Raw genomic sequence first — 16649 nt, 5'->3', positions numbered from 1 at the left:
TGAAAGGAATCGGCTTTCCTAAACTGGAGACACAGAATTTGTTGCTGAACTTGTCAGAACCGACGTTCCCCGGTGTTCTGTGGGCTCTCAGGGTTCCTGAACGATGCTCAACAAGCATTCTTGGCCGGTGACCATGGAGAGTCTGGCTACACCCTAAAGGCAGTGTGGGGAGGAACACAAACTCACGCAAGGCAAGGAAAATGCACCAAAGAGACCGCCGGGATGAAAGCGCTGAAGGTAGCAAGAGCAGGAAGCCAGTGGGGAGAGGGGGGAACAGCGTGTGATCCAGCGGCTAGAAAACGCACACGGGGGCCGGGGAGGGAGAGGCTAGTGTCACTTCCTATTTATCCACCATCTTTCACTGGAGCATCTCGGAGCACGAGAGGCCGCAGCTCTTTAATCCTCCCCGAGGAGGACGCTGATTTCAAGGGCTCCCTGGGGAGCAAGAAATAAACCCCAGGATCAGAGTCCAGGGCCGACCTCCTCTCTGCCTCTCAACACCCTTCACTGCAGACGGCCCAGCCTACGGCACGTGAGAAGTAGGTGGGCCCTAGAACAAGCCTCTGTCAGAACTTTCAAAGTATTTGGACACATTCACTTGGTTCATTTTACTCCCGAAGATCCACGCCAAGAAAAACAATAATTTCAAAGGACAACAAAGAAGCTTTATGCAGGAATATTCTCCTGAAACAATATTCATAATAGCAAACAAGTGTAACAGTCTAAGTGTTCAACAAGAGGGGGATTTGGTTTAGTAGGCAAAGACTAATGGAATTATTAGTTAGCAATTAAAATACTTCAGTGAGATCTTTAAAAACGTGGAAACAACCTTCTCGTGTAGTACTACTAATAAAATGTAGCGTGCAACCTATGGGTGGTTCTCAATGGGTGGTGTATGGATGTTAGGTGGAGGGGGCCGCATGCATTTTGTTTTTGCTGCTTTGAAAAGGGTAACATTTCAAACAGTCCAGAAGGACAAACGAAGCCTCCCACCTGCACTGCTCCCTGGACCCTCCCCCACCCCGAGAAGAGGCCACTGGGTACCACAGCGTGTATACACAGGCGAGGGTGATGAAGGAACACAGGTTAACGAGAAGGGGATCTTCTTGAGTGGAGGGATAATTTTTGTTGTTGTTCAGTCACTAAGTCATGTCTTGCGACCCCTTGGACTGTAGCACACCAGGCGTGGCTTCCCTGTCCTTCACTATCTCCCGGAGTTTGCTCAGACTCAAGTCCATTGAGTCGGTGATGCTATCCAACCATGTCATCCTCGGCTGCCCCCTTCTCATTTTGCCTTCAATCTTTCTCAGCATCAGGGTCTTTTCCAAACAGTTGGCTCTTTGTATCAGGTGACCAAAGTATGGGGTTATAGCCAAGTCTTATTTTCATTTGCTCCTTCCACGTTTCTGTAATTTTTGACGTGAAATAAACTAAGACAAGAAGACAGCCTTATCTTCTCCATCCTGAAGGGAACAGCCCACGGCCTGCTCTGGCCCCATGCGCAAACCTGGGCCGGGTGGGCCTGTGGCTTCCTCATGGCTCTGGTGGTGTCTTCAGGGGCTGTGGTTTAGGAGCGCCGTGCAAGGAGGTGTCAAAATGGATGAAAAGGAAATAAGCAAACTTCACACAAAAGGGAGAAATGCTTCAGTCAACACTGAAAAAAGGGCCCCGGATTGAAACTCTTTGATAACGGTTCTCAACTCATTTCAAAATCAGCATTAGCCACCAAAATGTAAAGTATTAGTTTTATTAAAATGCAAATCAATCAACTAATCTTTCTGGTAACAGTTACTGAATTGCAGTATCCGTGTCAATTAAAATAGTATCCAATTTATTCTTGGCTGGAAGGAGGGTGGTCTTCTGAATTTTAAAATGCAAGCCTCCCTTAACTGAAAATTCTTTCCACTTTCTCATCTCTTTGGCTTTTAATTCATTCTAATTAAACCTGATGGACTCCAAACATTTTGAAGTACCTGTTTAAATCTTTTTCTCCATTGGATAATGACTATGACAAAGGTTCTGTCTCTTTAGGAAACGTGGGTCTGCACTGGGTGGCCAGTGAAGAGGTTATTCACCTGCTTTTCTAACATGCGTTACCGGGATCCTCAAGTTGGATGGATGGGGTTGGATGATCTGTGTTTTTAAAAGTGATCATTTTGAAGGGAGTGAAAGTGAGGGAAATCTATTTTTGTTGATTGATCTTTTAAGTAACTGGAGACACACTGAAAATTAAACATTTTCCTGACAGTCAAGCCCAAGAGGAGAAAAACACGTCAGGATGGACCAAGGTCCAATTACTGTGAGACAGAGAAACCCTCCTCCTCCCCACCTCTGCCCCACCCCAAGCCCACCAGATGCTCACCTTAATACTAAACTGTGATGCAGATTGCATTTCGGACTCACTTCATTTGGAGCCCAGCCTCTTGGCGCTGTGTCTGGACCGAGTCAAGGATAACATGGGATACCTGGGCACAAAAATCTGTCACTTGGTTTTGACATTTTAAAACAATACCAAAACCTGACTCTGTAAAAGCAATGACTAGACATTACCTACAACTGCGCTCAGATGCCTGGAGCCAGTATTCCTTTAATCCCATAGCTCTGAAGAGGGGGCACAGGACCCGGGAGATGGTCAGCCTCACGTGTGGGCACGTACACATACTTATGCAAGATCAGCTCATTGCATACTGACCACAGCAGGCCAATAAATCCCCCTCATGGGGATTTAATTTTCAGCTTTTGACCTTTGGATGAAAAACAAGTGAATCATTTCCTCCTGCTGGATTTACACCAGAGCTGATCTTAATAAAGTGATTTAGGAATGGTGAGAATGGAAAAGGACTCTGGAAGCATCTTTATGGGTGAAAAGAGGAAACAAGAAAGAAGTCAGAGATTGCTGTTGAGCAACGACAAATACCCCCACCGAGGCGCGGCTGACAGGGTGCGGGGCGGGTGTGCCTGCTCCTCAGAGCCACGATCAATTGCTGAACATTACCCACCTGAGAGCAGCCTCTGCCCCGGGATTATTCCTTCTGTGAAGTTGTTTTTTCCCAAATCCTGGGTTCATTTTATTTATTTTTTAGAATGTTTGACTGTACCCTGAGGCATGTGGGACTGAAGTTCCCTCACCAGGGATTGACCCACGACCTCTGCATTGGAAGCAGAGTCTTAACCACTGGACCCCTGGGGAAGTCCCCCTTCTGTGAAGTTTTATATTGTGAGAGAAGGCCACTGGGCTGGGGAAACAAAGAGCCAGTCGCCCTGCAGGAGCTTGAATCACTCACTTGGTGCTGCTGAAGGAATCACATGTGGCTGCGGCAACAGTAAAAATACTCTTTATTTGTGGTGGTTCTAGGCCATGGGGTGGGGAGTGGGGGCGCGGCCTTTGTTTCTGGAAGCACGGTGGGGAGAGGCTTCCTGGCCCACCTCAGGCTGCCTTCTGGACAGCGCATATTCCCAGGATTACAGCCCATGGCTTCCTCCGCCTTCCACCGGGACAGGGTGTGCAGCGACCCCACCTCAGGCCTCGAGCTGGAGAGATGGGCGCCGTCAGGCCCCGTGGCTGTCATCACGGGGGTTGAGTTGGCCAAAAAGGGATCGATACAGCTCTGTCCTGGAAGACAAATGAAACAAACTGGTTAATGCGTTGGTTTAACTTTTCAAGGTTAGAAAAGAACCAGGAAGCTGGGAAATACCCCAATCTGAGTCTTCAATTGAAAACACAGCTGCATAATTAAAAATGCATCCCACAGCTCTTCTTCACAAACACAGAGGAGGGGAAGAACCTGGAATGGGCCAAACAGCAGAATATGTAAATAGTCCGGCGTGGCTGGATACCCTGTCTCCAGGGAACCAGTTTTCTATAAGTTTGCCCTTTACAGACAAGCTCTTCAAGTAAGAAAACAAGATTGAATATTTTAATAGGATGTATGAGACTGCCACACGAGGAGGATTCAATCAGACATGGGATGCAGGGGATATAATTTAGTTTTCATACCTTTTCCTGGACTTGGCAGTACTTGAAAAACAATGAAAATGACCCAGCAACAAGATTCCAATTACCAGCACGCGTGCAGCTGCTTGGGCACAGGGGCTCTTCCCCGAACCCCGCCCTTCCACTATCCTCCATCGAATAGGTAATTTGATTGGCTAATTTATTTCTAAATTTGGGTTTGACGTGAAAAAAAATAATAACCGTAACATGCCAGGGTCTTGGGTCCCTGAAAATGAATAAATGACTTGCACCTGTGTTTCTGCCGCCCGGCAGGGGTGGTCGAGGGCCCCCGGGCCCCAGCAGCCCAAAACTCTTCCCTGAGTTGAGGGCCAGGTCTCCCTGGGATTCGAGGAGCCACGAGCCTCCAGGTGGGTCACACCACAGGGAGGCAGGGACCAAGCCTCTACCTTTGGGGAAGGAGGGCAGGCACGGGGCAGAGGTCACAGACCAGTGAGTGAACGAGCTTGGGAGAAAGCTTTACCCACTCTGTTGTCAAAAGCCACAGCCTGCCATCCTTGACAGGCTGGCTGATAGAAGTGCTCTTATTACCTGAGAGTCATCATCAGCAAATCTAATTTTCAAAAAAAGGAGCAAAAAACCTCCCATGCTTCAGACAGCTATTACTGGTCCAGCTACATTTCAACGCAAAATCTTACAAGTCTGTTTGAATTCACCCTGCTACAGTTTTGGGTACCAACAGTGTAAGTGGTAGTCGCTCAGTTATGTCTGACTCTTCGCGACCCCATGAACTGCAGCCCATCAGGCTCCTCTGTCCATGGAATTCTCCAGGCAAGAATGCTGGAGTGCGTAGCCGTCCCATTCTCCAGGAGATCTTCCTGACCTGGAGACTGAACCCAAGCCTCCTGCACTGCAGGAGGATTCTTTACCACAGAGCCCCCTGGGAAGCCCAACAGAGGCACTCTGATTAGAAACCCCAGCAGCAGGACTAGCATACTGAAACTCTGAAAATGGAAAAATCTTAAAGAAGGAACCACTGAAGCAACGAATGTAAAGTAACCTTGTCATGCTGGGGACCACGGGGCAGGCAGGGAAAGTGGCCAGAAAACAGTGGGTCTCCCATACTATTATAGGAACGTCATGGCAGGAACCTGCCGGTACCCTCAGCCGACCGGGGTGCCCCTGGGCCGACGACAAAGGCTGCGGTCCGTCCGGAGCCACAGGGTCTCTCTGTCCCTGAGCAATACACATCTGCCCGGCTCGGGCCCAGACGGCCCTGACGTGTACTCAAGGGGAAGGCAGCTTCGGACCGCATGCAAATGACAGGTGGGCAGCCTCCTTCCGGAGGCAGTGGCTTCTGAATCCCCGGCTCCATCACACAGAAGACAGCCCTGCCCTGGCCAGGCGTGACTTGCTCATGCGATGGCCTGCCTACCTGCCGATAAGTGCAAGTCTCTGCGGCCATTTCCGCAAAGAAATTAAACAGTGTTAAGGGGAGGGTCGCCGTGACAAAGAGGACGGTGTGGCGTTGTGGCTGTGGAGCCCTTTCATAATCACCCCTTCTAGCCTCGCCCGCGCCAGACCCATCATTACCCCTGAGCAAATGCTTCCTCTCCGCGCCGCGACATCAGCGAACCGCCGGGGCCACGCGGCAGTCACTGCCCGCAGCAGGGTTCACGTGTCAGGAGCGGAGAGGGAGATGCTGAAACCCGTGTTTTGATAGAACATCATTTCACACTCAGGTGGGCAAGGCTGACAAACATATGCAGCTGTTCATGGCAAAGCAACCTGGACGGCAGAGTGGTCTGCATTCTTAAAATATATTTTACAGCAAAGAGAGAAAAAACACAAGTCAGGGATTATTCCCACCTGAGAATCAATTCCAAGTCCTCCTCACCCACGACCACCAATCAGGGACTGTTTTCACCCTCAAAGTATCTCAGACGTCCCTGCTCCTCCAGGCTCCATCATTTCAGATCCTACCATCTCTCACCAAGAAGGTGGCAACAGCCTCCTCAGAGACTTTTCTGTTCCCATCTCCTACCTATTGTCCACGACCCTCAGGCCTACTCTAAAGCTCTAGAGATGGACAAAGCTGACCCTCCTGGGGTCCAAGAACATGACCAGGATGAAGCCCCCCAAACTCCAGCTGCTCGGCTCGGCTCCCGGCCCTCTTCCCTGCAGAGGGCCTGCCCAGGGAGGAGGTGGGAAACGCACTGCCATGAGGGTGCGGTCTGTGGTCTGGTCCTCAACCTCTCTGCACAGCCCCTACACAACTTTCCAAAATCCCGCAGCCCCTGCGCACATTTTTAAATTGATATATAATATTTTTCTCGATAAATGTTAATAGGCACAAAGGATATAATCATCAGAAAACTGTGCATACTAACTTTTAAAATAAAACTCTTGCATCCTGTTTGTAATGCACCCCACGGACCCTATGTGCTATACTGATCTGATATCCATCACCGCTCATTTAAACAAGTAAACAAACTCGTTAACCTGGAAATTTTACAGCATCCGTTTCTTCTTAAACTCGGATTTCCATCTGATTTTTCCCTATAGGTTTTTGTCTTAATATAATTGATTTATGCTTGAAAGTCTTTTATTGATTACTCTATGATACTTTTTGGCCACAAAAATAAGTATGCAAATTGATGCACTTTTTGAAATTTAAAAAGTTGAAACAAAAATATTTTCATTTCTTGGGACCATAAAGCTCTAAGTTAATTTTGAAAAATTATACTTCTGGACTGTGTTATCACTGTAATTATTATTAGGCTACAACTGATATATACGATAACAATAAAATAAAGTTTGGTATAATTTTGGTACATTTTAATATGTGTAAAATGTTACTGGAAATTATCTCTTAATGACATGGATGAGGCTTCCCCCTCCATTCCCATTCCAGGGATGAGTATTATTTATCGCTAGGATGAAAGCAGGTTCAGCAGCGATTCTGTCCTGCTTTTTAGCTTTCGTAGCCATCAGTGATGAGAAACCTTGCCATGAAAACAAGCAGATGTGGGAAAGGAGAGTTTTGTTATAGCAGTGACACTCAGTCCTTTCAATTCCTTCTGAATTAATCGCCCTTTTCCCCCAATCTCACAGTGCTCTCCCACCAAAAATTAGTTTTAATGATATATCAGCTGACAACTCAATTAGGTTCTCCTGCAATTCTGCTGAGAATAAAGACCCGGGAGGCACCTGGCCGTCAGGGCTCTGTTACCTGGACCCGGGTCGCGGCCAGTCGTGGTCCCTGCCCTAATATGTTGACTGGTCCTTTGAGGTTCCCCTGCTCTGGGGCAGGGAGGGGCTTCATGTCCAGTGAAGCAACTGTGAAAGGCAAGGGAGGAGGGGAACCTGCAACTCCGCTTGGCCAGGACCGCTGCGGGAAAGAGCTGGAGACTGATTCCTGCCAACTCCCTGCATGTCCTTTCCCAGGGGAGGAAGATCTCTCTGTGGCCCGGGGGGAAGACTGAGGTGGGGGGGCGGGGTGGGTACTGAGCGGTGCCCCCACCCCAGGTGGGTGGTTGACCCAGGGCTCGGGGGAGGGAAAAGCATGTGGAAGGAAACAGGACACACTGGGGTCCCCCTCCCAGAGCCAGGAAAACAAAACTAAGACCAGGACTGGGTAAGGAAAAGCCGCGTGGGACAGAGGGCCAGCCGGCCTTCTGCTGCAGAGCGCCCCCCGCCGCCCGTCCCAACCCCAGCATCTTTCCTACCCGGGACTGAGCCAGGCAGAGAAGCTAAACTATCAATCCTTCAGGTTAACCTTGTCTCCACCCGATTCTCCCGGGTAAGCGTGTAGTTTAATACTTGAGGTCCCCTTAAGGCTATGCATAATGAAGTTGGGTTTTTTTCCCTTAATACATAATTCCTGCTCCTTACCACATTAAGAGTCCGGATTTGAATCACCGAGCTGAAATACCTTCCCCCCTTTGTTACCCCGCCCCCACACTCTCGGCCTCAATGGCCAGTGGGAACGTCCACTGTCGGAAATGTATTAATGGGGTATCATGCTGGAGAATAACCCACAGAGTAATTAACAGGACTTGGACCTAAGGTAGAAGGTCGATAGCAGGGGCTCTTCCTTGAATTAAAATTTAACTTACCCTTTATTGCAACCTACAAAAGCAAGTAATGAGCACTAACATTTTTATTTCTTTTAAACTGTCATTTAGGCTGTAGAGGGGATAATTACCTATCTCTAGTGTAGTAAGGTTTTATAACCCTTAGTGAGGCATTTTCTAATTTAATATTTTTACTATATTATCATAAAACCTGTTTCTGGAAAAAAATGATCATGGATTAGCAGCCATTTTCCATAAAGACAGAATGTGTGTGTGTGTGTGTGTGTGTATGTGTGTGTGTGTACTAGGATTCAGCTTATTTATTATGTGAGGTAAAGAGACTTAAGTGTGCCCAGTCAAGCTGGCTGTGAGATGCTATCACTTGAGTGGCGGGCAAGGCTCAACAGGGCCCTAAAGGAAACGGGGGTGGACGTGTGTCAAGGTGCAGTCCAGCCGCACGCACTCCTCACCAACTGCAGCACAGCCCAGGACAAAGGCACTCTGAGCCCACAGAGACCTGTGCGGGGGTGCGGTCAGAGGTCAGGAGCTTGCAGCACTTGGGACCAAAGGAGCTGCCCCGGCCACACCCCGGACACCTCCAAGCTACACCCACCTGGCCCTGTGGCCTGAAAAGCAGGCAGAGGAGAAAGCAGCCAGCGCACTGCTCCCTAAAGAAACCTGCACAACCTCCAAAAGTACCTCCTGGTCTCCGAGCAAGTACGACATGCCAGGACTCCAGCCATTCTTCCAAAAGTGCCAGTGGAGACAACTGCTGCTTTCCTGATTAAAACTGTATGCAGAATTTGTCCTTGATTAATCTGACACTGCTCATCAGTTGCTTCACCACTGGTGAGGTGGGGGGTTCCTCCCTAAATATACAAGATGCATCCCACGAGGGCCCACCCTGCCCGGTAATCCCCGCCTCAGCCCTGCACACCGAAGGGCCTGTGCCGTGTGCTTCTGCAGGACTCCACGTCTTAGACATACACTTGCGAATCCAAGGATGATGAAACACACAAAGGGAAAGGGAGACTAAGGCTCTGATCACAATAGCGCTCGTGTCCAGCAGAACCTTGATTAAACCCAAATCGTGTCAGGACAGACACGGCCGGAGCAGAAACTTACACTGACCACCGTGGTTGCTGACAGCAGATGGGCTTTTAATAATTATTGGTGATGTTACTGATGCAGGATTTTTTTATGTTTGTGTTTCAAAACATTTTACTTGTTAGTGCTGTGGAAGCTTATAAACCTGTATCAGGTGAGGATGGTTCCTTGGTCTCAGAGTGTAACACACAGGTATAACAGATTCACAAAATACATGTGAATGCTTATCTGTTAGGTTTTTGCAGGATTATCAAAATAGGAATGACACGGCAGAAACTAAGTTGGGAAGGTGACCATATGGAGTCACTCTGTTGGGACAACCCACTCCATTTGGAGATGTGGAAACACTCTTCCTCTGGCTGGGCCACCCTCTGCCACTGTGGGAGCCCCACCCATGGCCCAGCCGTCTAAAGCCGCAGGGACAGCTCTTCCCTGGGGCAGCATTTCAACTACTGCTGTCTCCTAACTAAGTCTGGTCTTTTCCAGGTGGAAAGAAACAGTCCATCCCGTTATGCCAAAGTTGGGGTTCTTCTGCCGGCCTGGCAGAACCCCTCTGAGCCCTCCAGTTGCCCAACAGTCAGCGTCTGCACCCTCTGAGCCACCTCAGGGTCTGGACGGTCCAGGAGGCCCAGGCGTGCAGGGTAGGCTCTATCATCGCCTCTGTGTTCAGCATATCCTTTCCTGCCCTCACAGAGCTCCCAGTCTCTCTGTTCTGTGTGCAGGCAGGTCCAGGGCATTCCACAAGCCAACTGGAAAAACCTGTCTTGCCAATGATCACTTGGCACCAAACCAAGGGGTCCTCCTAACCCAGCTGCTAGGGTCTGCTCCTAAACACTACGGACTAGATGGCACCTTCTTGCATCTTTCACTCCTCCTGCTTCCTCTCACCCAAATCCATTCTACTCTGTATCAGAGACTTTACAGGTGAGAAAAAGATGTCTGAGAACTGGTTCTATGGCCTAAGAGGGGCAACTGTGTGGATCCAGACGGCAGGTGGCTGCCCCAGGCGCCGGGGGCCATGTGCACACACAGCGGTGCGACCGGGGGTGGGGGACCGTGTGCACACACAGTGGGACCGGGGTTGGGGGTCCATGTGCACACACAGTGGGACCGGGGGTAGGGGTCCGTGTGCACACACAAGGGGACCGGGGGTGGGGGGCCGTGTGCACACAGAGCTGTGGGATCAGGGGTGGGGGGCCGTGTGCACACACAGTGGTGGGACTGGGGGTGGGGGGCCATGTGCACACACAGGGGGACCGGGGGTCGGGGGCTGTGTGCACACACAGTGGTGGGACCGGGGGTGGGGCAGAGCCCCCGGTCAAGACTCTGTCTTTCAGGAAGCCTGGACAGTGAGGAAGGCAATGCCAGTGAAGCCACAGAAGTGCATCTTGTAAGGAGGGAGTGCCACTCACAGTGATGTAAAAAGATCACAAGCGTAGAAAACTCAGAGTTCCTGGGTAAAGCCAACAGGTCAGCACCTAACTCCCTCCCTCTCCTCCCAGCATCCCCAGCAACAAAGAGTGGCTTCTCCCCTGAAATGCAGCACAACTGCATGCCCTAAAACAATACACAGAAAAAGCCAAGAAAGGTGAAAAGAGAAAAAAGCAATATTCTCTCATCGAGGGCTGTTAACAGGGACAAGTGAGCAGAGTAACAGTAACTCAGAGAACGCCCTTACCTACCACTAATTACCTCCATCTGGACAAACCTCCCTTCAGAAGCAGGCTGAACGCTGCATAAGCTACAGGACAGCTCGCCGCAGCTGCCCAGATCTGCCACAAGGTGGCAGCACACGACGCACTTCTCAGTAGACCAGGCAACCAGCGGCTCCGGCAAACTGGCCATAAATTCCCCATCACCTCTGCTCGCCTCACCATCCTCCCCAGCGCTTGAAGGAGACTCTGGAAGGTCTGTTCCAATTCGCTCCTTTGGTCAGGTCAGAACTGGGTCCTTCAAACCTCTGCAAATGCTTTTAGCCCCACAGCTTTAAATTGCAGATGGTGACATGTGACCTCTGGCCTGTCTCCTAAAGATCAGACTCGAGATTTATAAATGTTCAAAGACGCAGGTTCAGGCCCCAGACAAAGGAACTGAAGGAGGAACGATGGGTGAGAGGACGCGAGGGGTGAGTCTGCGGAGCATTCTCCCCGCCCCTGTTCCCTCCTTGTTCCCTTGTCAGTTACAAACTCACTCCCCTTAAACAAGGAAGCAAAACACTTGAAACTTCCGTCATCCTACCACTAGTTTCAAGTCTTTCAAATTCTTTTAAAGAAAAATAATTTACCTTGGTGGGACTTGGAAAAAAGAAGAGGTGGGGCCGCAGGGTGAGGAGGGACCTCTTGACAAAAGGGATGTCGCCTCCTCTCCTGTGCGTTAATATTCCATATTCCTGGGATGATTTCCACTTTCACAGTTTGACTGTTTTATAACAGATTTGATGCGAAAGAAGACAAATGGCCTCACAGAGGAAGGACGACAAATCATCTCACTGCTTTTAGCGGGGTTTTCTCTTTATTTTTATTTATTTTTATTCTGTGGCTGGGCTGGGGAGCTCTCTGCCTTGCTGGAGATGTTTAATATTAACGTCAGGCCACCACGATCCTGGCAATAGAGTTGGCCGGTGTTGTGTTTACGGCTTTGTGACTGCTGGCTTCAGGAAGATGAAGCTCCTTGTTCAAGCAGCAGCCCCTCTAACAGCTCCTGTTAAAAGCCACGGGATGCTTCACTGCTTAGACGTGAATCACCTCCTCCAGCCGCACGGAAGGGGAGGCTGACACTGAATTACATTTGTATCCCTATCAAGACTGCTGCCCAACGACCCAGGGCCTGGGTGGGGGGCGGTGTGTGATCCTTCTCTCAGCTACTCCAAGGGGGTCAAAACACACAGGAATCAGCGAAGACGTCTGTGGTCAACCCGGAGTTTCAGCAAGGCATTCCATTACTGCTGGTGCTAAGCTGAAGGGCTGACATGACCAAAAAAAAACCAGTCCTGATCCGAACATAAAAGCAGAGACTTTTTTTATCCGAACATAAAAGCAGCTCGGGATGCTGAGCCACTGGGTTCAGCTCAGCCCGCAGGACACAAGGGTACTGCAGGGCCCGGGGCCAGGAGCCGCCCCCGCCCCCCCACACCTCCGCCCAGGGGGAGACAGGGGGAGACCCTGGCTGCTCCTGCTCTGCCCTCATCCTTTTCTCTTCCCCCCACCGCCCTTCCCTGGGTTCTGTTCTCGGCCCTCCTCCCTTTCCCTGGTAAACCATCCACACTCCAGCCCCAGCGATCTCCTGGGTGCGAAGGAAGCACTGTACCCAAGAACCTGCCTGCAGACCTCACCAGGCCCCGCGAGGCTGTTCTGCCCCCTAAATTACCTTTGTTAAATGGCACACAGTATCATTACATGTGGAATCTAAAAATACGATACAAAGCGGCCTATTTACAAAACAGAAATAGACCCACAAGTGTAGAAAACAAACTTACCGTTACCAAAGGGGAAAGGGGTGGAAGGAGAAGTTAGGAGTTTGGGATTAACAGATACACACCATTATATATAAAACAGATAAATAGCAAGGACCTACTGTGCAGCACAGGGAACTATATTCAATATCTTATAATAACCTACAGTGGAAATGAATATGAAAAAGAGATATATGTGTCTATTTATGTATATACACACATACATACACACATATATCTGAATCGCTTTGCTGTATACCTAAAACACTGCAAATCAACTGTACTTCAAAAAAATTTAAAAAACAAACTACCTTTGTTATAAGTCATGTCCCACACTTAACTGTTTAATGGCAGGAAGCTACAAAGTTATAGGGATCACCACCACATTTTCTGATTAAAAAATAAAATCTGCAAGATTCCTGTCTCAGCTCTCTACAAGGCCCCTACCTTAAGGGTCCTGTTTGGACAGTTTATTTCCATTAAATGACAAAATGCAAACTGATGCCCTCCACCTGTCAATCCTGTTTGGTTTTTAATGTCTTCCTTCAAAGAACCTGTTCCTCTCTTCTGTGTATCGAGAGAGAGATTTGGAAAAAAGGTTTCTCCCAGCCACCTGCCAGGGAAACCTTCCCCAGGTGAGTGCCCAGGGGTCCGGAGCTTCTGGGTATCTACCCTGGGGCCGCCTCCCCACTCCAGCGCCTCGGATCACCAGCCAGTCACTGAAGTCAGCAGTCTGATGACCTCAGCCAGTTACAGGACTGGTTTTTAAAAGCCTGACTGCTCCGTGCAAAATGAGTAGTTTGCGTTTCTGCCCCTGGAAGCTGGGGAGTCCGCTGTGTTGCACGGCTGTGCCTCCCCTGCAGGACGGAGAGGCGGACAGGGAGGCCGAGCGCTGCCAAGTGCATGCAGGAGAAAATGTGTATTGATTTCTTCTTTCTTATAAAGGAGCACAAAGCAGTGAGGAACAATTGGTCCTCTTTGCTGCATTTCACATTCCACACCAGACAAAGGGCCCAACCCCCACTAGCCTCCGAGAGGCAGAAAGGGGAACCTTGGCAGAAAGGGGAACCTTGCGGGGCAGCTACTGGCTGTCAGAGGCCACCAGGGTGTTGGGGTCCATTGCCGCGGCAGGAGGGGGGTGGCGGGAGGACATGCCAAACACCCTGGGCTGCAAATGCCTCCCCTGCCTCCAGCCAGTAATCTCCCTCTCCCGGCTGATGTTTCCTCATCTATATTGGAGAGGAAAGAGCCTTCAGTCTTATTTACCTTTTAAGTGGAGGTGCCCAGAGGGTAAAAGAGTTAATGTTTATAAAGTGTTCTGCTCCCCAGAGGGAGACAATGGATAAAACACAAGGTGTGGTTATGGCTCATTCAAGACCTCATTTCCAGGGTAGTTAGTAATAGCTTCCCATTACAGATGCCTGCTCCCCAGCACCTGCAACTCAAAGGACACTCAGGCGATGCCCTTTATCTAAATATCCTTTTTTTGGCTTGACACTTAAAACCAACAGTAAAAATAACAAAAGGAAACCAGGGACCATTATGTTTTGTTAATGCACATACAGGAGCCATTCCAGAGCTGTTTTCTTCTTAAACCAAACAAAATCCTGAGAGTAGTCCAAAAAAAAAAAAAAAAAAACGGTCCTACAATGAGAATTGATCAACCCAGGGCCCTGTCCATACACTCTGTTTCCATGGTAACTAGTAATGTGTAGAAGGGCCACCAGAAACCACACCCAGTATGGCTATCACAGCCAAGATGGGCAGGAGAAGACCTTCATACAACACACGTCTGCGGTGTAGACTGTGACCTTTTCCCAGGGCTCACCCTAAGTAAAACGACTTCCAAAACCCTCGAGGTAAAGAATGAAGTCCCAGGGCTGGACTCTATTTCTGGGCTTTTCCAGCTTGGCCACGAGCAAAGAACAAACCATGGAGCTGGCCCTTGGGTGGGGCAATGTTCTCGTGTGGAGATAAAGCCCGCAGTGGATCAGGGCCTGCGCTGCTGGTGAACTGTCTGGGGGACAGAGCGAAGTGAGGACGGTCCCTGACGCTTGACCGGGGCTTCCCTGGACGCTCCGAGGTGGAGAAGCCACCTACCAGGGCAGGGAACACGGGTTCGATCCCTGGTCTGGGAAGACGCCACATGCCATGGAGCAGCTATGCCCGTGCGCCACAACTGCTGAGCCTGTGCTCCAGGGCCCGGGAGCTGGAACAACCGAGCCTGCACACTGCACATGCAGCTGCACACGCAGCGCGCTCATCCGGAGCCCACGCTCCACGGTGAGAGAAGCCACCACGATGAGGAGGAGCCCGCAACCACAGCTAGAGAGTAGCCCCGCTCGCCTCAACTAGAGAAAAGCCTGAGTAGCAACAAGAGCCAGCACAGTCATTAAAAAAATAAAAAGATGCTTGACTCAAAGATCTTTCAACTTGACGATGGTGTGAACGCAACGTGCGTTTAGTAGAAGCTGCACTTCGAATTTTGAGCTGTAACCTCTCTCTTCCCGGGCTGGGACGTGGGGCAGACCCTCCCGTGATGGTGACAACGGATGAACGACACACACCACTCTGTGCCCAGACAGCCCTTCTGCCGTTCACCTGCAGTACAGTATTCGGTCAATGACACAATCGACAAGTCACTTAATCATGAAATAGGCCTTTGCGTTGGATGACTCTGCCTAACTGTAGGCTAATGGAAGTGTCCTGGGCGTGTCTAAGGTGGGCGACGATCAGCCGTGATGTCAGCAGGTTAGGCGTATTAACTGTATTTTCAACTTACGATATTTTCAACCTATGATGGGTTTATTGGGTCAATGAAGATCTTTGTATTAGAGTTAAGAGTTAGATACTGTGGAGCAATCTTAGTAAAAGAGGCAAAAAAGTTTGTTCATCCGTCTTACAGGACGGATTGCTAAAATCATCTTACCAGCAAATTACTTACAAGCAATAGACTCATAAGCTGAAGGCCTTTCAAGGTATTTTAGACAGGAGGCCTATAGCTAATTCTTCTCAGGTACAAAAAAATAGGTATGTCTGTCTTGGAGGCAAAGGAACAAGGACATAATAGGTATATGTATAAAAACACAAATTTTGTTTAAGTAACTATTTGTACAGGTATCATCAAAACAGTCCTTTCAGAAACAAAAAATTACAAAGACTATTTCATTCTCTAATGAGGACTTACTTCCCTGGTGGTCCAGTGGTTAAGAACCTGCTTGCCAATTCAGGGGACAGGGGTTCGATCCCTGGTCCAGGAAGACTTCACATGCTGTGGAGCGACTAAGCCCATGGGCCACAACTACTGCGCTCACACTTCAGAGCCGAAGCTCCGCAACAAGAGAGGCCGCCACGTGAGAAGCCTGCACATCACAACTAGAGAAAGTCCGAGTGCAGGAACAAAGACCCAGCACAGCTAAAAATAAATGATAAATTAGAGAATAAATGTTTTTTAAAAAAGAATCTAATGAGCAAGAAGGACTATTTTCACTTTATAAAGCAGGAAACTAAGGCCGAGCACCAAAGAACTGATGCTTTGAACTGTGGTGCTGGAGAAGACTCCTGAGAGTCCCTTGGCCTGCAAGTGATCAAACCAGTCAATCCTAAAGGAAATCAACCCTAAATATTCACTGGAAGGACTGATGCTAGCAGTTTGGCCACCTGATGTGAAGAGCTGACTCACTGGAAAAGATCCTGATGCTGGGAAAGATTGAAGGCAGGAGGAGAAGGGGATGACAGAGAATGAGATGGTTGGGTAGCATCATCAACTCAATGGACATGAGTCTGAGCAAGCTCCAGGAGACGGTGAAGGACAGGGAAGCCTGGGCATGCCGCAGTCCACAGCGTCGCAAAGAGTTGGACACGACTGAACAACAGAAGCCCAAAGAGAAGATTTCTTCAAGGTCACATTGTGATCCTGCCTGTGAGCTGGGGCAGAACAGGTGGTCAAGGATCTGGAGTCAGCTTTCTAGCCGAGGGAAGGCTGACATCAACTGGGCAAAGACTTGACTTGTTTTACAAATAAAACTTGTGCTACAGAAATGCTATACAGTAACTATGTGAA

At 49.3% G+C, this 16649-nt stretch overlaps 1 protein-coding gene across 1 annotated transcript in view; it reads right to left on the bottom strand.

Annotated features, from left to right (window-relative positions):
* Positions 1-3313: 3313 nt before the first annotated feature.
* AATF (apoptosis antagonizing transcription factor) overlaps positions 3314-16649 on the bottom strand; it is a 108034-nt gene continuing 94698 nt past the window's right edge. Inside the window, exon 12 of the mRNA XM_027517309.1 lies at positions 3314-3613. Within this exon, the coding sequence (XP_027373110.1) occupies positions 3550-3613 (64 nt within the window). The 3' untranslated portion in view covers positions 3314-3549. The remainder of the gene's footprint in view (positions 3614-16649) is intronic.

This window comes from Bos indicus x Bos taurus, chromosome 19 (assembly GCF_003369695.1).
Source record: "Bos indicus x Bos taurus breed Angus x Brahman F1 hybrid chromosome 19, Bos_hybrid_MaternalHap_v2.0, whole genome shotgun sequence".
Lineage (NCBI taxonomy): Eukaryota > Metazoa > Chordata > Mammalia > Artiodactyla > Bovidae > Bos > Bos indicus x Bos taurus.
The sequence above is the reverse complement of the archived record's forward strand: the minus strand, read 5'-3'. Positions and strand labels throughout refer to the sequence as shown.